The 20,453-nt window shown below is 55.0% G+C and overlaps 1 protein-coding gene and 1 long non-coding RNA gene across 3 annotated transcripts; one reads left to right on the top strand and one right to left on the bottom strand.

The window, feature by feature from the left end:
• On the bottom strand, window positions 1-4,475 carry LOC139081319 (uncharacterized). The gene is made up of 2 exons (XR_011536415.1): window positions 4,361-4,475; window positions 1-3,692 (listed from the first exon to the last, which is right to left on the bottom strand). It is a non-coding gene; the product is annotated as an uncharacterized lncRNA (long non-coding RNA).
• Window positions 4,476-4,588: 113 nt separating this feature from the next.
• PHYHIP (phytanoyl-CoA 2-hydroxylase interacting protein) lies at window positions 4,589-15,346 on the top strand. 2 transcript variants are annotated; one of them, XM_070606790.1, is made up of 5 exons: window positions 4,589-4,729; window positions 8,218-8,411; window positions 9,599-9,773; window positions 11,434-11,551; window positions 13,240-15,346. In XM_070606790.1, exons 2-5 carry the CDS (start codon window positions 8,247-8,249, stop codon window positions 13,772-13,774), a joined length of 993 nt encoding a protein of 330 aa, XP_070462891.1. In that variant the 5' UTR covers window positions 4,589-4,729; window positions 8,218-8,246; the 3' UTR covers window positions 13,775-15,346. The 2 variants fall into 2 exon arrangements, with proteins under 2 accessions (XP_070462891.1, XP_070462889.1); XM_070606788.1 differs by lacking the exon at window positions 4,589-4,729 and adding an exon at window positions 5,248-5,593.
• The last annotated feature ends 5,107 nt before the right edge of the window (window positions 15,347-20,453 follow it).

Here is a 20,453-nt window from a genome sequence, read left to right as displayed (position 1 = left end):
TTTTTCTCACGCGGTATGTCTAACGTGTCAGCTCTTCCAGATATATCCAGAACCTTACCACTCCTCACCGCCTTCACTCACATCCCAGGTGGTCCAGGCCACCATCATTCTTTGCTGTGAATATTATAATAGCCTAACTCGCCTCCCTGCTTCCCCCTGGGCCCCTCAGTCTAGTCTCAACATAGCATAATTAACATATTTCACACCACATCATGCCCCTGCTTTAACCTGCCAGTGGCTTCCCCTTTCAGAGCAAAAACCAGAGGCTTCAGAGTGGCCTATGCAGCCCTGCATAATCTCTCCCTCCACTCACCCACTCTCGGTCCTCAGCCTACTGTGTTGCCCTCACTCACTCTACTCCAGCTGCACTGGTCCCCTTGCTGTTTCTGGAACAATCTGGCATGCTCCCGCTTCAGGGCCTCTGTACCAGCTACCTGGAATGCTCTTCCCCCACATGATTTTCATGGCTCCCTCCTCCCTTCAGTCAGCGTTTTTATCCTTTGCGTTGTATTTTCATATGTCTTCTCCATAGGTTCTTCTGCAGGCAACTCTCTTAATAATAGAGTGAAGTGTGGCAAACGCTGAGTGAGTGGAGGGAAGCCTTCCTAGCACGGCAGCAGTTTGTGGATTCACCAGGTCTGAGTCTTCTCCCCAGGGTTTTGCCATGCAGTGCGCCATGGTATTCCACTGTTCCTACATAATGCTCTTCCACTGCAGGTATGACTTAGTGACCGCTCCAGCACGAGGCTTCCATCACGTTAGTCCACTTCTCATTTCACTTGTGATTCTTTCTTCATTGTTCTCAGTCTTCTTCCCTTGGAGTTTCTTTTGCCCCTCCAACATTTCCTTAGTGTATCTCCCATAGTTTTTCAGAGTCCTTAAATATAATTCAGCATTTTCCCATGTCTTTTAATTTTAACAATTTTAATTGTTAAATATTTAAGTAAAAAAAATAAAGCCAAAAAACTTACTATATTCTTTAGTTGAGTGAATACTCAAAAATGTGTCCAATTTTTAGAATCACTGTAATGCTCTTTAGTAAGTTCAAAATAGGTGACGGGTGAAGGTTATAGCAGGTCTAAACATAATTTCAAAAAGATAAATAAACGCCGAGAAATCCATGCAGTTCTGATGAACAGTCGTTGCCCCTCCTGTCATTGTCAGCACATGTGAGTGAATGCTTTCGTGGGCCCTCTGGATGTGTATGCATTCATTAACCCATGAGATCGCCACATGGGTCAACCACAGGGAAACACGTCAACATTTCGAGTTTATAAAGTACATAAGCGACATTAAGACTGGAGATGGTTTTCACTTACAGCCTGATTCTCTGTTACCTCAAACTGTATTCTCTCTGTGTCCTTCTACTGTGAAGAATCCAGCCTTTGTACTCAGACCTGAATTTGAATCTAGTTTTCCTTCTTATGAACTACGTCTCAGTTCCATCCATCCACCTTCTTAAGATGGGGTTGATGGAGCCATCTCTCAAAATTGTTGTGAAAATTGCACGCCTTGCACTGTGTCTTGGAGCTTAATAACTGCTTTCGTTAATATTGTAATCACAGCTTGGACATAATGTTTAATATGGAAACTTCCAAGCATGCATGAAAGTGGAGAGAATGGCTTACTGAATCTCCAAGCACCAGCTCCAACAATTATCCACTGTCAACGTTGTTTCCTTGATCCCCCCACCCACTCACCCCCAGATGATTTTGAAGAAAATCACAGATATCATGTCATTCATCCATAAATATTATCATGTCTACCTCTGAAGGATATTCTTTTAAAAGAATAACCATAAAATATCATTATCAGAACTAATAATGCCTAAGTGTTGTCAAACATCCAGTTAGTATTCACATTTTCCAATTGAATATGGATTCCACATTCCAACATGGAATTCTTTTTTTAACAGTTTGTTTAAATCAGTATCCAGATAAGGTCCATACCCTTTGATATTTTATTGGAAATATAATTAAGGTGTGGGAAGAGATTTTGCTGTAAGAATGTTTATTGCAGTATTGTTTAGAATGGAGAAAAAGTAAAATAATCATAGACGAGTAGGGGATTGGCTCCCAAAAAAAGGGTGTATGACCTGACAATAGAACGGATACGGCAATTTAACGCAATACTGTAGAAAGACTGTGTAAGGAGCAGAAAAGGTGCTGGTAATTGAAAAAAGTAGGTTATAAACAGTATTTATACTTTCTTTCTATTTTTGTTAAAGTGTACATGCATCCCATCTGCCTATTTCTGAATGGTGGGGATACAAGCGATTTTAATTCTCTCTTAAATTTTCAAATTAACTCTTCTCATCTTTCTACAATGAGCATGTATTGCTTGTGTAATAGAAGTCATTAAAAATAAAAATGCAGCAGAAGTGCATCTTGGCGGCGGTTTGGTTTCACATGGAGTTAGTTCTGTTTGGCACGTTGTGCTTTCTTCTCACCATGTGTTTTCTTGTGATCTGTCTGAGGGGAGAAGAGGCAGAGGCCAGGGAGGATTTCTGCCTTCTCTGACGCTCGCACGTGGCTCCACGAAAGTGCATTCAGGGGATGTTGTTCACTGCTTGGGACGTGATCTCATGTGGTCTCCATGGGCCAGCCTGAGAAGGTAGAGGCAGAGTGTTCTGGGACTAGTTTTCTTTTTACAGAGAGGGGAGCTGAGTGGCAGACAACCTGACTTTTCCTCACGCCACCCCTCAGTGTGGTGGTGGGGACAGGCTTTGGTCCAGATGTCTGGCACTGGTCATAACTATGAGATTATGTTTTGCCTGTCTTCGGAATTTCAACATCTCAGTGTAGGTGTGTGAAGGGTGGGATCTGCTTATGTTTGGCCAAAGGAGTGCTTAATCCTGCCTCAGTGTAACACGCCGCGCCTCATTCTCTCGTTCAAGATCTGACCAAACTTGCTTGGGTTCTCCACACCCAGTGAGGGGAGGATTGGCTTCTGCTTGTCTTTGCTTTCTGTGAACTGTTGTCTTTCTGTCCACTGTCGCCTCCTCTAACCTTTGCTCCAATGTCTGCAGCCCCTGAGTCCCTCTTAGTGACTGTCCCTTGTCCTCATCTCATGCCTTCTGTTTCTCTCTGAGGGGCTCGCCAGGGCCTGTGTGGTCTGTCCTCTGTCCCCGGGCTAAGTCTGCCCTGCCCCCACCACACTTCTGCTCCCACGGTCTCCTCTTGGCTGCGTTCCACCTGTGCTCTGGAGCTGGTCCTGACCCCTCCTTCTCTGAATTCTTATCCGAACCTTGCTATTTAGCTGTACACTCTTTGTTCTCTAACTGCGTCTCTAAATGTCCACCTTTTCTCCCCTAGAAGAGGGTGCGCTCCTTGCAGGCAGACACTGTCAATAATGATGGCAGTAATAGCTCTGATGGGTGAGTGGGCACTTGTGTACCAGGCCCAGAGCTTAGTGATTTACATAATTTCTCATTCAATGATGACAATAAACCTGCGTTATTATCCCATTTGACAGATGGACCTGAAGCTCTGAGAGGTCGAGTAACTTGGCCAAGGTCACCTGTCTAGACAGTAATAGAGCAAGAATTTTAACCATATCTGTCTGGCTGCAAAGCCCATGCTTTCCCACACTGCTCACACTCTTTGCTACTGTTGCTGCATGATTCAGATTTCCTTGAGTGTTCTTCACCATGGAGTCCACGGGGTCCTCATGTCTTTGTGGTAGGAAGCCTCCTATGGATAAGAGAGCAGATAACACTCACCCTGGGTGAAGTGTTCAGGGCTTGGCTCCTCTGAACCAGATGTTTGTCCGGGATGTGAACACTCCAAGCTCTGTATGTCCTTCCCAGCCCCGCTTTCTTGCCTCTGTACACCCTTCATGGCCCTACAGCCTCTCTCTCTTGCCCCTTTCTCTGGAGACACCTAAGCAGCCAGGGGTTCTTCCTAGATGAGCAGGCTTCCCTGGGGCTGCAGGTCTGATATCTCTTGATAGAGTTGGTAAGAAAACAGGGCCAAGGATCAGCACAAGGCCGCGAGGAGAGAATCCAGACTGAAGACAGACCCTCCCCTCCCCCACCAGCTCCCATACCCCATCTGGGCCCTTCCCCTCACAGCCCCTCTCTCCTTCCCCCAGTCAGAATCCTTGCTTCGGGCTCCCCAGCCCCTGGGCTAAGCCCCACCCCTCTCCCGACATCCTAAAGTTTGGGGGCTGCACTCAAGTGAGGGATTTCCAAGTACGGGTGTGTTGGAGGGACTTCTTCTGAGGGCTGCTTGTCCTGGAAGAACGAGGGAAAGGTGGCAGCTGCTGTCTCTGAGGACATTGTGGAGTCCCTGGGAGACCCTCTGCCCTTTCTCCCTCCCACCAGCCCAGGCAAGCAGGGACCAAGCTTGCTTCTTGTCACCTGACGCTGGGCAGCCGCTGATCCCATTGGTGGAGCCAGATTCGGTCTGGCTCTCTCGTCGTTTCTTGCCTTCTCTGCCTCTCTCTCCTCCTCACCGCTTTGATTTCGCTCTTGCCTCTCTCCTTGCGCTGAGAACGTCGCCTCTCCGGGGGCAGCAGCAGCAGCTCACTGCAAAGCCAGGCAGGAGCTGCCTGCGGGGCATGGAAGAAGCCTCCTGGGCAGCTGTGAGAAGAGTGAGAGGAGGGAGCGAGCGCCGCTGCCCGTGACCAGGCGTCCAGTGCTGCCCTCCGCCTGGGGAGCCCATCCACACAGAAGTCTCGCCCTTCTCTCCCTCCCAGGTCTTTCTTCTGCAGAGCCCGGTGGAGCCAGGTGGGTGCCCTTCCTCCCTGGAGCATCCTGCTGGCAATCCCAAGAGGGACTCGGGTGGCCAGGGGCTAGGAGCTGGGGGGCACCAGGGTCCTGCCGCTGCCTGCTGTGCTCACCTGGATTGCCAGGGCTGACAACCTTGTCCGCTTTCCCCCAGGCCCTTGGCCAACGGGTTAACAGCTGGGTCTGGTCCCCAGGGCACCAGTCACCCCGTGACCATTCTGCTGCAGTCAGTGATGCCAACAGGACAGCGGGGTGGGGGCAGCTTTCCCTCTGGCATGCAGGTGGCTTTTCCGAATGGGCACGAACAAGGGGTGTCTGTGTGTACGACGTGTGTGCATGTTCGCAAGGAGACTGGAGCTTTGCTTGCGTAGATAGTTCTGTCTGCATGCACTTGTGCTCATGTGTGGGTTTGGACTGCTGTGTGGCATGTCTAGAAACATATGTTTCTTGCTCACGTGAGGTACATGTGTGGAGGGATCACTTGTCTGAGCAGCCTGTGCGTGGATGTAAGCGAGGGCAGTGTGAGGCAGCATGTTTACGGGGTGGACATTTCACTTGTCATGGGTGTGGGAGTACATGTTGAGGGGGAGTGTATGCAAGCAGAGGGTTTCTGTGTGGGGAGGCGCAACTCCAGAGCAGAAGGGGGCAGGTAGGTGGAGAGTGTGGGCAGAAGCCACTGTCTGCGGGCGGACCTGCAGAGGGGCGCAGACCTGTTGGCATGTGCAGGATTTGGGCTGGCAGAGTGTGGCTAGAGGCAAACACGTTTCCAAAGTCTGTGTCTTTGAGCCTGGAGAAGACTTGAGGGAGAATACTGGAACATGGGCAGGGTTACGTGTATGCAGATGGGCATGTGTGCACAAGCAGGTATGTGGGTTGCATGCCTTCTATGGAGGTGGCACGCATGCATGTTGGTGCCTGTGGCTTCCTTTTTCCCCCAAATATGGCTTGTGAGAAAGTGTGCGTGCATATGTGTGTTCGTGAGCCTGTGGACGTGAACATGTGTTGATCTGTGTGGAGGTGACAGCTTGTGGGGGGAAAATTGTGGGATGTTCTTAGAGAGTGGCAGGTGGTGGAAGGTACCTGAGTGCGTAGGTGAGTGTGGGAGCGAGAATGTCTGAGGAGGTGTGTGCAGCCCATGTGTGGCAGGGTGTGAGTGGGCATACTTGGTGCGTGTGTGCATGTGGGGGGTGTGCCTGCCTGTGTGGGGGTGTGTAAATGCTTGTCTCGAGTGGATTCACAAAAGAGTGTGGGTGTTTTTCAGGTGTTGCCTCAACCTGTGTCCCTCACACCCTGCCCTTCCCCGATCACCTGGCTTGGAGAGGCGGGGTTCACACCCACCCTTGCCCACCCGGGTTTTACTGTTCTCCCAGGCTCACTCACTGCTGCTCCCCCAAACTAGCATGGGGGAAGACTTGCAGTCCCCCTGAACTGTAGGGAGGGAAGAGTGAGCCAGGTCCTGGGGACCCCACCACCAAAGACGGCTGCCCTTGTCCCTGGGAAGCCTTTGAGTAGAGTATTAAGGCAGGAAGAGGTGCCCACCCGTGGGGTAGGCGTAGACTGCACCCCATGTGGGTGGAAGGTGGCTGCTCAGGCTCTCTCTGGGGGGGGAATGTGTCTATGTTGGTGTGAGTGGGTGCATTTGTGTGTGTGCATGTGGAAAACACACATGTGTCTCCCTAGGGAGCTCTTCACTGGGAGCCCGCGGGATGGCGACTCCCCACTGCTCCACACTGGTCCCCATGAATTACAAACTGATTTATTATCATATAGTTGTTTCTAGACACCTGATCCCATCCTGTTTTATTTTGGGGTGGACCTGGTAGCACCCTCATGCTTGTCTACCATAGGACTCCCTGTATACGAAGCCACTGGCATTTGGCTGAAGTTCACAACAGGGAGTCACATGCTTTAGGGTGGAAAGCTAAGATGAAACAAGGACTCAGGTGACACCCTGGGACAGATAAGGGCCGTCACTCACATCCGTCACCCTGTGCCTGCCACCTAGGCAGCCCACGGGTTAATTTAGAGGTGCCAGGCTCCAGAGCAGGTTTAATTGACAGGAAAGTGTGGGTTGGATCATCTGGAAGCTATAAATAGAAGTACCTGCTTTTGAAGGCACAAGGTACCCTCACCCTTAGCACCTGGGCAAGGAGAGGAGAGGAAGAGGGAAGGAGGAGAAAAGGAGATGACACTCCAGAAATCTGAGGTGGGCAGGGATGGCTTCAGGAAGAACCGGGAGAGCGTGAGCTCTGGGGACTAAGCCAACGCCCCAGAGAAAGTCCAGCCTGCGTTCGCGTTCCTGCCCCAGAGACACTTGCTCTCTTGTCCCCCTCACTGCCCCAGCCTGGTCCCCAGAGCTCCCATGAGCCAGGCCCAAAGTCAAGGCCAGTCAGTTCTCTCTAGCTAAAGCACAGGGGAGAGTGATGGCTGTGTGGTCCTTCCATACCCGGAAGAGCAGCGGGGGGTAGGAGCGAAGGAGCGAGGGAAAATGCAATTGCTTGAGAGGGAAATAGTGGTGACACCACGTGCACCTACACATACACATATGCTACACATGTGACACTCGTCATGCACTCACACACACACGAAACACAATCTTAGCTTAATCACAAAGAGCTTGGGCTCTGGAGCCAGATAGACCTGAGTTCTAGTATGTGACTTTTGGCAACTTAGTAGCCCCAACCTCAGCTACCTCATCTGTAAAATGGGGATAACTGTGATACCTCCCTATTGTGAGGCTTGCGAGAGATGATGTTTATGCAAGTATTAGCACACAGGTGACCCGCAATAGATGTCAAAGGTAAAACTAATTATTTAAGAGTCAATCAACAGAAGATCTGCTGAAAGCGAGAGTGATAGTCGAAAAGTTACGGGTGGAGGAAGAGCTGTGGTGATGCTACCCCTCTCACCAGCAGTGGGTCCATGCGCATCTCCATGACACTTGTACTCCCAGCCTTGCCTCATGGTGACTCCCGCTGAGTCACCCCAGAGAAGAGGGAGACCTGAGCCCCAGAGCCCTAGCACCTTTGGCCTGTTGGCTGCCAGCGCCCCCTGCCTGCCTCAACCCTCACACCCATCTCCTCCAGGGTGCTTCCTGTCTCTCCTACACCTCCTACAGTTATCTCCACCCCCACTCCTTTCTCTTCTCACGCCTGCTGGCTGAGGCCTGCCGCCCCCCCGCCCCCCCCCCCCCAGCTCCATCTGCTGCAAATCTGTCCCAGCCCGGCGTTTGCTGCATTCCCACTGCCTCTGCCACCTGTCAGGTGCCGTCTGCTCTGCAGACCCCTCCAAGGAGAGTCAAGAGCCCCCCCGGGGGCCACCCCACCCCACCTTTGGTCCCTCCCCTCCAGTCTTCCCCATGCAATCTTTCCATCAGATTGGATGAGGCAGGATCCTCAAGGTTCCACCTTGTGAGGGATGTTGGGACTAAGACATTCCAGAAAACTCCGTGATGGGGAGGGTGGTGCTGATTCCTCCTCTCGCTTCAGTCCCCACAGGAGCCAAACCAGAGGGGAGCATGGAGCTGCTGTCCACACCCCACAGCATCGAGGTCAACAACATCACCTGTGACTCCTTCCGCATCTCCTGGACCATGGAGAACAGTGACCTGGAGAGGGTCACCCATTACTTCATTGACCTCAACAAGAAGGAGAACAAGAACTCCAACAAGTTCAAGCACCGAGTGAGTGGAGGGTGCCCAGAGCCTCTTCCCAACACCTGTCCCTGAAGGAGGCTGGGTAACGGACCGCCTGTGGGTGGGAGCTGGGAGTCCAGAGGGATGATTCAAATCCAGGCTCTTCCTACTGTGTCATCTTGGAAAAGTTGTTCAACCTCTCTGAGTCCGAGTTCCTTCACTGGTAAAAAGGGCATCATAATAATGCCGGCCCCATAGACTTGAGAGAGGCTTCCGTTTGGGTGGTATTTGGCTCGGGGCCAGCACTCAGCAAACACCATTACTGGCCATCATGACTGGGGCTTCAGACCTGGTGGGGAAACCCGGGGCAGGGCCACAGACTTCACACCTGGGGATGGTGCTCAGGCTCCCGCAAAGCCCCCCGAATCAGAAAGCAGCCTTGTTGACTGAATGAGCAACGCGGCTGAGGGCAGGGGTGGGACCCTTTGTTCCGTGCTCAGTGGTCCCCCCTCAGGCCCTATGATCCTCTCTGCCCTTGGCCCCTTGGCTTATTGTTTTCTGGGTTTAGAAAAGGAGCATGAGAGAGTCCTCCAGTGGCTGGGGTATCCTTTTCCTGGGTTAAAGCTGGTGTGGGGGCGGCTGGCAGAGAGGAAGGGGGAAGAGCGAGGTGGGCGGGAGCCCGTTCCCACGACGACTGCATCCTGTGGGTTACTCACCCTCTCTCTCTTTGGAACTGGCTCTCCCAATCTGGGTGTCTTTTGGCAGGCCAGTTGCCACGGTGACGTGAATGTTCAACACCACCCCCTTAACCCTCCCCTCTAAAGAAAGCATATTTTCCCTTCCTCTCTGGCTTCTAAGCATTTGCCGTTGCCGTGGAGACGGCACTGCAGTGTGCAGAGCTCTCGAAGTCTCCCTCGAAAATGAAGGTCTCCCGCCCTCAACTTTGTGGGCCTCCACCCCATTGGCCTTTTTCGTCAGTTCCCAAGAGGACAAGTGGGGCTGGAAGGGTTAAGGAGGGGCAGAGGCTGGGTAGTGTCTGTAAGGCCTTCTCAATGGTCACTGCTTGCTTCTGCAGGAACATGGCGGCCAGGCACCAGGCCGTTGCGTCCTTGAGACTCTGGCCCTCCTCAGAGAGGAGTGGGGCCATCTGGGGAGTGGGAGGTCTGGGAGAATGCCAAGATTGGGCATCACCCCCAGGTTGGCTCTTGGCTCTCTGACTGGACTGCATTTTTCAGGATGTCCCCACCAAGCTTGTGGCCAAGGCCGTGCCACTGCCCATGACAGTGAGAGGCCACTGGTTCCTGAGCCCCCGCACGGAGTACAGCGTGGCGGTGCAGACTGCCGTGAAGCAGAGCGACGGGGAGTACCTGGTGTCAGGCTGGAGCGAGACAGTGGAGTTCTGCACTGGGGGTGAGGCCCTGCTGTCCTGCTGCTTTGGCACGTCTGGTTCAGTTAGGGGCAGCAGACACGCACGGACACTGGCTGGACACAGGCCCCGTGCTTAGGCCTTCAGGAAGACACACATGGATGAGACTAGTCTTGGTACCTCACGTGAGGGGTGTCACACAGTATTTGTCCTTCTATAATTGGCTTATTTCACTTAGCAGGTCCTCAAGATTCATCCATCTTGTAGTATGTGTCAGAATTTCCTTCCTTTTTTTTTTTTTTTTTTTGAGGAAGATTAGCCCTGAGCTAACTGCTGCCAATCCTCCTCTTTTTGCTGAGGAAGACTGGCCCTGAGCTAACATCCATGCCCATCTTCCTCTACTTTATACGCGGGATGCCTCCCACAGCATGGCGTGCCAAGTAGTGCCATGTCCACACCTGGGATCCGAACCGTCGAACCCCGGGCTGCCAAAGTGGAACGTGCGCACTTAACCGCTGCGCCACCGGGCCGGCCCCTCCTTCCTTTTGAAGGCTGAATAATATCCCCTTGTGTGGCTAGACGACGTTTTGTTTACCGACCGTCAGCCGATGGGCACTTGTGGGGCAATCACATTTTGCTTGTCTTGAGCCTCCGCTTAGCCTGGGAAAATGACCCCTATTCAATGGTCCCACAAACTCTCCTGGCAGAACTTAGCGTGCAAATTCCAGCATGAACAGACGTTAGGCTTATGTGTACTTGGTCACTGATGACCCAGGATCCGCCCCATAATATTCCATTTTTTTGGTGTCCACGGGGAGAACTGCTCCAGATCTCCGTCTGTCACAAGGACAGGGCAGGAAACATTCTTAGCTCTGGGCCTCCAAGCTGCTGGCTCCATCCTCTGCCAAGGTCTGTGCCCCAAGTCTCCTTGAGCTCCTGTTTTCTTTTGAGGGGCACTTTTTCTTGGCTTGGCTGCAAAACCCCACTCTCTGGAGGTATTCTGCTCCTTGAGGGGCAAGCTCTTGGTTTACCCCAGAACACCATGTGTGGCGGGAGTTTAGTTCAAACTGGGGAGCTGGGGATGGGTGCAGTCCTGGCAGCACCCTTCTTGCCTAACACAGCGCCCCGACCAGGCCTACATCACCAAAGAGGAAAGAGCCCGTTTGTCTAACGTGTACATCGCCCCATTCGCTGGTCTGCCTGAACATTCACCTCTGTGAGGCCAAGGCTCGGTTCTTCACAGGCTCTTCATGAGCCTCCACCTGTAATTACACTGGCTTCCATATGGGTGGTGTGGTGGCCTCCTGCCTGCCAGATTGGAGCGGCTCTGCCAAGGACCTCAAATTCTCCCGTCTCAGTCCTTCTTTTGCCTGCTGGTCATCTTTTCACATGAGGATGGCCTGGGATTATAACCCCCGGGGCCCCCAGTCATATAACTGGGTATCCTGCTCTTTTCTGACGCACAGAGCCCCGAGCCTCTGGCAGTGAGGGCGCAGAGGGGACAAGGACAGACAGCATCCAGATGTCCATGTTCCCAGCCAGGCCCTTTCCTATGTGGTGCAAGGCACTGTGACTGTTTGGTGTCCCTGGCCACTGAGGACAGAGGTGGGCTGGCGCTCATGATGTGCGGTGGGTGAGTGGGGGGTGGGGGAGAGGCTGTGATGCCCTGCCTGGCCTTTGGCTCACTCACCTGGCCTCCTGCAGATTATGCCAAGGAGCACCTGGCCCAGCTGCAGGAGAAGGCTGAGCAGATCGCAGGCCGCATGCTCCGCTTCTCTGTCTTCTACCGCAACCATCACAAGGAGTACTTCCAGCATGCCAGGTACAGCGGGCCGCCAGCTCACTCCTTCTTCCCCAACGCCTGCCCACGCCCACCCTGGCTGGCTGGCTCTCCCCCCTGCCCTGTCGGTTGCCAGACCCTCCTCCAGCGTCCCCATTCCCTCATATCACAGACTGGCTCTGAGGGGACGACTGGCTGCTTGGGACTCGACGCCAGGGATGGAGAGGGCTCTCAGGACGGGGCTGCCTGGGGGACCGTACTAGCAGGCCGTTAGATCCTGGGTGAACAAGGTCCTGAGTTCAAGCTCCTTTGGGACAGTTCCTTTCCCTGGGTTCTAATGCCACAGGCCAGCTGTGTCTCTAATTCAGGGCCCGGGTCCCAAGGGTAGGTGGTGAGGGGAGCACAGAGGGGAAGGATTTTGAGCATGAAGGGTCCTGGTTTTCAAACTATGTGCTGGGGAGCCTGGAGGCTCCAGGGAGGTGTCTCTGGGCACCCCTCAGGGTGGCGTCAAGGAAATCAGAGGATGAGGCTTGGTAGGCCCCACATGTATCATTTATCTGGAGCAGCTTCAATTTTTTTGCCTGTGGCTCGACATCTATGTATAATTTCCTGCAGGGAGAAAAGAGAGAGGTTCTGTAGTCCAATGTTTGATCCAATTGATGATCCGATCCAACACCCTCAGTCTGCAGAGGGGGAGCGTGAGGCCCAGAGGGCCAGCGAGGCACTAGTCACTCAGGAGAGCCAGGCCCAGGCAAGAGTGAGGCTGGACCAGAGGCTGCCCATCCTCCCCATGCCTGCTGAGATGGCTCCATGTCCACGTCCTTCTGAGGCTGGGCCAGGGCACGCTGCATTCGGCAGACCACTGTCTTTGTCATTGCGTTCAGCTGGGCAGCGCATCTGTCCCTCCCCCAGGGCAGCGGGGACAAGTTGGGTCCTTGGTGTCTTTGTACTAAAGAAGGGAGGCAGCGAGGTGAGCAGTGAGGCCCTGGCCCAGTTTGGGCTCCTCTATCAGCGAGTAAGAGAGAGAGGGAGAGCACCCATACGTGCCAGGATATAAAGATGAATAAAGGCAGAGCCCCCCCTCTTGAAAATCTCAGAGTCTATCAGGGGGACAGTACAGCCAGATTCAATGTAATAAGTATGTGTGATTGTTGAGTAAAATTCAGTGTCCCGCACATAGCAGGCAGTCAAAATTTTGTTGAATGCAAACGCCTGATGTTCCTGGAAGGTTGTAGGGAGGAGGGGATACCTGTGCTCGGCCTTGAAGGCTGATTAGGAGTTTGCCAGGCCAGGTAGGAAAAGGTGGGAAGGGCAGTCCAGGGAGAGGGAAGAGCGCTGCCAAGGCACAGATGCAGGAAAGAGCCCAGGTGAGGTTTACACCTGGCCAGAGGATGTTATCTGTGGAGTGGGGGTGGTAGAAGGTGGGGCGAGAAAGATCAGAGCTTTATGGCCTTGCTTTTCACGCAAGCCCCATCAAAGGGTTTTAAGCTGGGGTGTGGCAGATTCAGACCTCTCCTCTGTGAAGAAGTGGGCTGGATCAGCCTATCTCTAGGGCCCTCCCTGCTCTAGCATTCTGGAATGTTCTATTTGTGACTGGCGGAGGCGCCAACTGGTGGGAGAGCTGGGAGCTGGGCTGGCTCCCTTCTCAACCACACACAGCAGCCAAGCCTCAGCCCAGCTAATCAGTGACATTTTCTCTTCCCTTTGGCATTTTCCCCTGGGGTGGGTAGAACCCACTGTGGGAACATGCTGCAGCCCTACCTGAAGGACAACAGTGGCAGCCACGGCTCCCCAACTAGCGGCATGCTCCACGGCGTCTTCTTCAGCTGCAACACGGAGTTCAACACCGGCCAGCCCCCCCAGGACTCCCCCTACGGCCGCTGGCGCTTCCAGATCCCCGCCCAGCGCCTTTTCAACCCCAGCACCAACCTCTACTTTGCGGACTTCTACTGTATGTACACGGCCTACCACTATGCCATCCTGGTGCTGGCCCCCAAGGGCTCCCTGGGGGACCGCTTCTGCCGTGACCGCCTGCCCCTCCTGGACATTGCCTGCAACAAGTTCCTGACCTGCAGCGTGGAGGATGGGGAGCTGGTCTTCCGCCACGCCCAGGACCTCATCCTGGAGGTCATCTACACGGAGCCCGTCGACCTGTCCCTGGGCACCCTGGGCGAGATCAGCGGGCACCAGCTCATGAGCCTGTCCACTGCCGATGCCAAGAAGGACCCCAGCTGCAAGACCTGCAACATCAGTGTGGGCCGCTAGGGACGCTTGGGGAGCCGGGGGTCTAGGGAGAGATGACAGGCAGGGAGGCGATGGGTGGCATAGGTTCAGGGAGCTGGCTTTCTCTCCTCTGCCCCCCTGCTCCCTCCATACCATCAGTCTCCCCCTTTCCCACCCCTTGGCATTAGAGGCAATAGAGAGTAGTCCTCTTGGTAGGCATGGCCCGCCCATGCCTGGTGGACTTGGAAAGGCTTCTTAGCCTCAGTAGGTTGGAGTGGGGGGTGGATTTCTGGAGACTCCCCTTCCCCCGGTTTCCCTGTCCTGCAGTTTCTCGCTTCATCCCGGGCCTCCATCTCATGGAGACCTGCAGCCTCCGGGCCCTCCCAGGGAAGCCTCTCCGGGCCAAAGCCCATGTGTAGCTTGCCTGCCTCCAGAGGCGATGCAGAGAGCTGTGGGGTGCTCTTCCTTAGCCCCACCCGCCCCACTCAGGGCCCACACAGAATGCCCCTCCCCACTCAGCTGGGCCCCCTGGGCTTCCCCCCTCCAGGCCGCCCTTTCCCTCTATAAATAGTCTCCTGCACCGCTGTGACCCCGGCTGCTCCTCGCCCCACAGCACCCTCTTCCTGCATGGGGAGAGCCGTCCTCTCCTCTCCACCCACCCTCTAGAAGGGTCCTCTTTTTCCTCTTGGCTTTGGGGCCCCAGGCTGTTGGGATTGTTCCTCTTCTGTCTGGAGATGATATAAACCCCAGAGTACTTTTTCCCTTACTCAGAGCGCTGGGGTTTGGAATGGCAGCCACTGAGGTCGAGGAGGGGGAAAGAGACCCCTGAGACCCAGAAGGACCCCTTCCTCAGCTGGGAGTGGGCTGCCTCTGGCCTGAGGGGACCCGTGTGGAGCTAGAACTGAGGGCTTTCCCGCAGAGCCCTGGCCCCCTGCCCGGCTGTGCGCTTTGCTCACTCTCTGCCACGGAACTGTGATGGCACTGTGCCTGTGTGTGCTCTGGACTGTGGCATCCTGCCGCCCCCTCCCGTCCACACCCACTGGCTCCCGCCCCCTGCGAGCCTCTCGGCGGAGAACCCCTTCCCTTCGGAGTCCTTTGTGGTCTTCCCTGGGCCTCCCAGGTTTTCACCTGTTTCCTACTTTTGTACGGGTCAGGAGGGTGGTGAGGGTAGACCTCCTGAGACAAGCAGACCAGGTGGGTGACGGGGAGAGGTGCTGATGGAGGCAGCCAGCTGTTCGGGGGATGATGAAAGGGATGTGAGGTGGAGGAGAGAAGCCCACAGTGATGGCCAGATTTCTTGGCGGAGGACGGAAGGGACTGGCAGGCCCAAAGGGCCACGTCTCTATGAGGGGCCGGTGGGACAGCTGGTTGCATCGCCTGTAGCCCCCTGGAGTGGGGTGGTCAGCTGTCTCCAGGGCACGGATCAGGTCTGGAGGCCCTGGGAGATGTGTGGAGAGGAGAGGACATGAGCCCCCGGGCCCTTTTCCCTCTGCAGATGGCACTGCTGTGGGGGTGGCTCGCTGCCCTCCCCTGACCCTGTGTCTGCCCTGGGCTGGGGACACACACACCTGTGCTGTGCTTGCGTGTGCATCAATAAACCACCACGGCCTGAGAGCCCCCGTCTCCTTGGCTCTGAGAGGGGTGTGGTGGGCACACTGTACAATCAGAGGAGCTCAGATGGGGATGCCCCCCAGGACAGGCCACCTGGAATCGTCACGAGGGGTGTTCCAAATCTCGCTGTGGGAGGCAGGGCTCAGAAAGCAGAGCCACATCTCCAGCTGGGAAGGCACTTTGAGGTCATTTGGTCCTACTTTGCAGATGGGGAAACTGAGGCCTCTCAGGGGAGAACCTGTAGCAATGGGAGGCCTAACCAAGGTCCCCAGGCCCCCCGTTTGGAGCCCTTCTCACTGCAGCAGCCTGCCATTGCATCAGACCCAGATGCCACTGAATGTCCCTTCCCCAGAGCACCAGGGTCCCCTCCCCAGCAGGGCTCCTTGTTTGCAGATCTGAGGCACCTCTGCATTGATTGTTATGGACTTATTAAAATGATCCTCTGCTGGAGCGGAAAAGCTCCAGAAAAATTAGTCACCTTGCTGACACTGCCTGGCTCAGGGCCAAATGAACATTTGTCATCCAGAGTTTGGGACATGGCCTCCTTGGGCTAGGGAGGAAAGCGCCATTGAAGGGTAAGCACCACTCCCTGGGGGGCCTACTATGTGCCAGACATCAGGCCAGGTGCTTTCACACACCTCAGCTCCTTTAGTCTTCACGATGGTCCTGCGCTGTACTATTCCCATTTAACAGATGAAAAAAATGAGGCACAAAGAAGTTAAAAGTCTTGCCCATGTCTTACTGCCAGTACCCAAGATTTGACTGAAAAGCTAACATCTTCCCATTTCACTGCCTGGTCTCCCCTAGTGTGTGCCAGGGGCTGCCTGGGACAGTAAGACATGGGTAGGGCCTGTCTCAGACTCAGTGGCCCTCCCCATCGCCACATCTCTTCTGCTGACCAAGGCTGTGCCTAGTTTATGTGTGACACCGGGGGGCGGGGGGAGGGTTGGAATCGCAGGTGCCAGGGAGGCTTGTTTTAAAGAAGTAGTGGGCAATACTTGTAGTCCAGAATCCCAAGGATGGGGAGTGACCCCCACGGTGCATCCCTCCACCTCTGGGCGAGACCCCCACATCCTGAGCTGAGGGGCTTTCAGAGCCCTCCAGAGGTGCAGGCTTCAGTCTTCCTTTTGCAAACTCTTCTGGGTTTCTTAGGAGGAGAGATTGGCTCTCAGTTTCCTCTTAGGGGGGATGAAGCTGGCAAACTGAGGCAGGGGTTGGGGTGTGGCGCAGGCAGTTTTCCTCCAGAGAGCCTGTTTTTCCTTCCACTCTCCAGACAGCTGCCCCTTGGCACACAGGCAGCCCTGGGCTGCTCGAGGCACTGGTCAGACCGAGCTGGGTCAGGACATCCGCTGGAGTCCGCCCTAGGGTCCCCTCTGGTCTGTGTCCCTCTAATCTGACCTGGTGGAAGGAGAGAAGGCTGTCTCCGTGTGAGGGCGCGCACAGGCACACATTGCCGCCTGGGCTGGGTTTAGAAGACAGCCTCGGCAGCCAAAGAGAACTGCAGGTGAGGGACAACCTTAGAGTGCAGCTGCCATGTCCAGCAGAGGGGCCCTGAGTTAGCCCTGCTCCAGCGCAGGCAGCAAGGGAAATGAGGCAGTAGCCGCCAAGGGCGCCCCCTGGTTACAGGTGGGTGTTCTACTGTGCAAGCACACAGACACACCCAACACGTATGTGTGGTCACAAACACTCACACTCCCCCCTGCACACACTCTGTCTCTCCTCTGCCCAGATGTACACCTCCCTTCCCTGCCTGTCCCTTTCCTCCTGGGTCGGCATCTTTTCTTTTAATCCTGGGTGGATGACAGGTGCCCCCAGGTAGTAGGAGGGGTGGCGCCAGCTCTGAGGACCCTCAGTATCAACTGGCTTTGAGATGTGTCTCTTTTCCTCTCCATGTTAGGAAAAGAGGTGGCTGGGGTCTCAAGGAAAGGGATGAGGAAGGACCATTCCCCCAAATAGCGAGAGAGGCCTTCAGGAAGCTGAGCCAAGGTGATTGGCCATAAAAAAGCTTGGCCACAGCACTGGAGGAGATTGGAACCAGATGTTCCTGGTGTGGGGGAGGGGTGGGCATTGGGCTGCGAGTGGGCAGAGCAGGAGAAGCTGGCTGGTCAGCAGGAGACTGGGTTGGGGGCCTCGTGGCTCTCTGGGGAAAACATCTGGCTGTCCTGTCCCCAGCTCCCCAAGTCAGGCACTACTATTTTTACAAAGTGGAGCAGCAAATCTTTTCATGGATTCTAGAATCAGCCGTGTGTAGGGACAGTCAAGCACGGGTGTGACTTGGGAGGTGCCCAGAAAGGCTACCAGCTAGCCAGCAACATGTCCCCTGCTGCCCCAAAGCCCCGCCCGGCTGTGGGTTAAGCATTGCCCTCTCTGGCAGTAGTTCTGCACTGAGCTCCTAGCTCCCGACTGGAAACTAGTGTGCCCAGAACTTTCCTTTTAGCACAGGAAGGAGTAGTCCGGGAATTGGGAAATTGTCTGGCAGAGGAAAGAAAGAGAAGGCCCACGTAAGGAGAGCCTCCTATTTGCCACACAGCCACAGGCTTTCTTCCAAGGGTGTCTCATGCCTTCCTAGCAGCCCTGTGAGGTGTTAGCATCCCATGTGTCTAGATGAAGAAACCGAGGCTCAGATGGTTAAATGACTCACTCAGGGGCACATAGCCACCAAACGGTAGAGCTCATCTTCAAAACCGGCTCTGTTTGCATTCAAGTTTGTGACCTTTTCATGACTGAGAAGCATGTGGGGTTAGGGGGAGAGGGAGGGAAAAGGAGGAAAAAGGAGTAAGGGGGCAATCTGATTTTCCCTCTTTCACAATTGAGCCAACCGTTGACCCTGGAAGCCCCCACCTCTGGGGAGGGCCCCAGCAGCTTCCAGAACCTGGCCCCCACCCGCTGGCAGCTTGGAGACTACACACTGCGTTTTCTCAACTGAGGAAAGGTGACAGGCTTGGGGACAGAGGCCCAGGAGGGGACAGCTGGGGGACACATGACAGGGCAAAGCATGGCAGAGCCAGTCTCCTGACTCCAGGAGTCTAGTGCTGTTGACCTGTCCTCTCAGGACTGGAGAGGTGCTCGCAGGAGGAGGCCAAGGCTCTGGGGTACGTGTTTGTCTCAGCTTGGTTACCGGGGTTGGGAGCACAGTCTAGGGCAGGTCCATCCTACCTTCCACTGCCGGCCGTGCACTCAGGACCCAGGGGGGTTGTCTCAGGGGCTTGGAGACAGTTGGAGGAACAAGGGCAGCTCCCTCCGACGTGGAGTCACCTGAGCTGATGGGCAGCTGCACTGGAGTTGATCTAGTCTCGAACCCTGAAGCAGCTAGCAGGTGATCATGGGCTGGGCCCTGAGTACATATTAATTGATTAAGTTCTGGAATATGTCTCCATGGCCTGTAGCCAGCCCCTGAGCAGCCTCCACCATCTGGAGGCCCCGTCTGAAGATGGGCCCAGGGAAGACTGGGAGGCCCACTGGCATGGGTTCCTAAATCATTGAAGGGGTCTCAGCCTATGGTGGTGATGGAGTCTTGGGACGGGTACCAAGGGTGGCTGCCTTGGGCTGTGGTCTTGCTGTTCGCAGAGGTCCTGCTCAGGGAAGAGGATTGAGAATTCTCTGTGGGCCAGAGTGCCGCAGTCTGGACAAGGTTATGATACCGGTTCCTTCCAATACGTGGCTTGTGAACTGGAGTGTGGGCCTCTAAGCTTCCAAGGAATCTGGAGGGCTGGTGAAGAGAGCTGCGACCACTGACTACAAATTCTGCCATGGAGGAGTTGATGCCAAGTTGGTTGGCAAAATGTCTGGGTGAGATGCCCAGGCGGCTCTAATGGTTTGGGGCCTTTACATTCTGCTCGTGGCCCTGCAGGCTGTCCTGAGCACCCCGTTCAGAGGAGGTGGAGGCAGGAGGGGGCTGTGACATCACAACCTGTGACCTCACTGGAGCCATCAGCAGTAACCCCTCCTGGTAGTGCCTGCTCCCTCACAGGGCTTCAAGGCCTCACCTGCCTGAGGTCAGGACTGGAAGAAAGGGCTGCAGCCTGACCGTGGGAGCAGGTTGGCTTCCTAGAAGGAGCGAGTCCTGCATGCACACAGCACACTAGCAAAATGTGTCTGGTTGCCATGACTACTTTCTGCTTAAATAGCCAATATGGGGTGCACCATGCCATACTGCTCCCTGGGGCGGGTCCCCCCACATAGTGTAGACATCATCAGCACATCTGCCCTTGCAATAGCAGGAGCTTGGGGCCCATAAAAGACCTACAGTCCCACTGAAGGCTCTCAGGGAGCCCCAGGGTGCGGAGCCAGGCTGCTGGGCTCTCTCTGGAACCTGGGAGTGGCAGCCTAGGCATAAGAACCGGAGTCCTGTCTTGGCTTTATTTCCCTGTGAGATGAATGTAGAGAAAGGGGGGAGAGAGGCTCCTTTGAAGGGAAGGAGCAGGGATGTGGTTTCCATCCTCCTGGTCTCTGAGAGACAGGTCTGTGCCCTGCTCCTGGCTCAAGAGAGAGGAGGCCAGACAGGCCTTGGCCCTGGGTTGCCCTGGGAGGGGCCAGAGCTGGAGCGTTTGCTCAGCGCCTGCCACCTCCGGCTTGTGTCCCTGAGGAGAGAAGGACAAGCGGGGCCGGCACTCGGTGCCTGGCCTCTTTAGGAAGGCTGGCACTGCAGCTACAGAATCTGTTTCGGTTGATGCCAGTTTCCTGGCTCTTGGTGGAGTCGCCTGGCCAGACGCCCTTGCAGCTAGCCCCCTGCCCCTTCCCACGGCATAGAGACAGAAGACCCAGACACTGGCCACTGGATGGACAGACACATGCCTATCCCCTTTTACATACCTCCTCTCTCCCCACCAAACAGACTCTTTACAGAACGTTCCAGCCCTCCTGTTGTGTGGGAGGGCTATGAGCAATGTATGTATGTGGTGCGTCTGCAGGCTGAAGTGTGTGAGGTGTCTCTGTTTGTGTGTGCCTGAGTGTGAAATCACACCCTCAGGGGTCCCGGAATTGAGGGAAGGAAGGGCGGCCAAGGAGGCCAGGTGTCCTGGCTGTGGGCTGGCCCAACACAGCAAGCCTGCACATCTGGAGTGAGACACCCCCTCCCCACCACATCCCAGACAGCATCTGGCACAGGATA

The sequence above is a fragment of the Equus przewalskii genome, chromosome 2 (assembly GCF_037783145.1).
Source record: "Equus przewalskii isolate Varuska chromosome 2, EquPr2, whole genome shotgun sequence".
NCBI lineage: Eukaryota > Metazoa > Chordata > Mammalia > Perissodactyla > Equidae > Equus > Equus przewalskii.
This window is presented reverse-complemented; position numbering and strand designations above follow the sequence as displayed.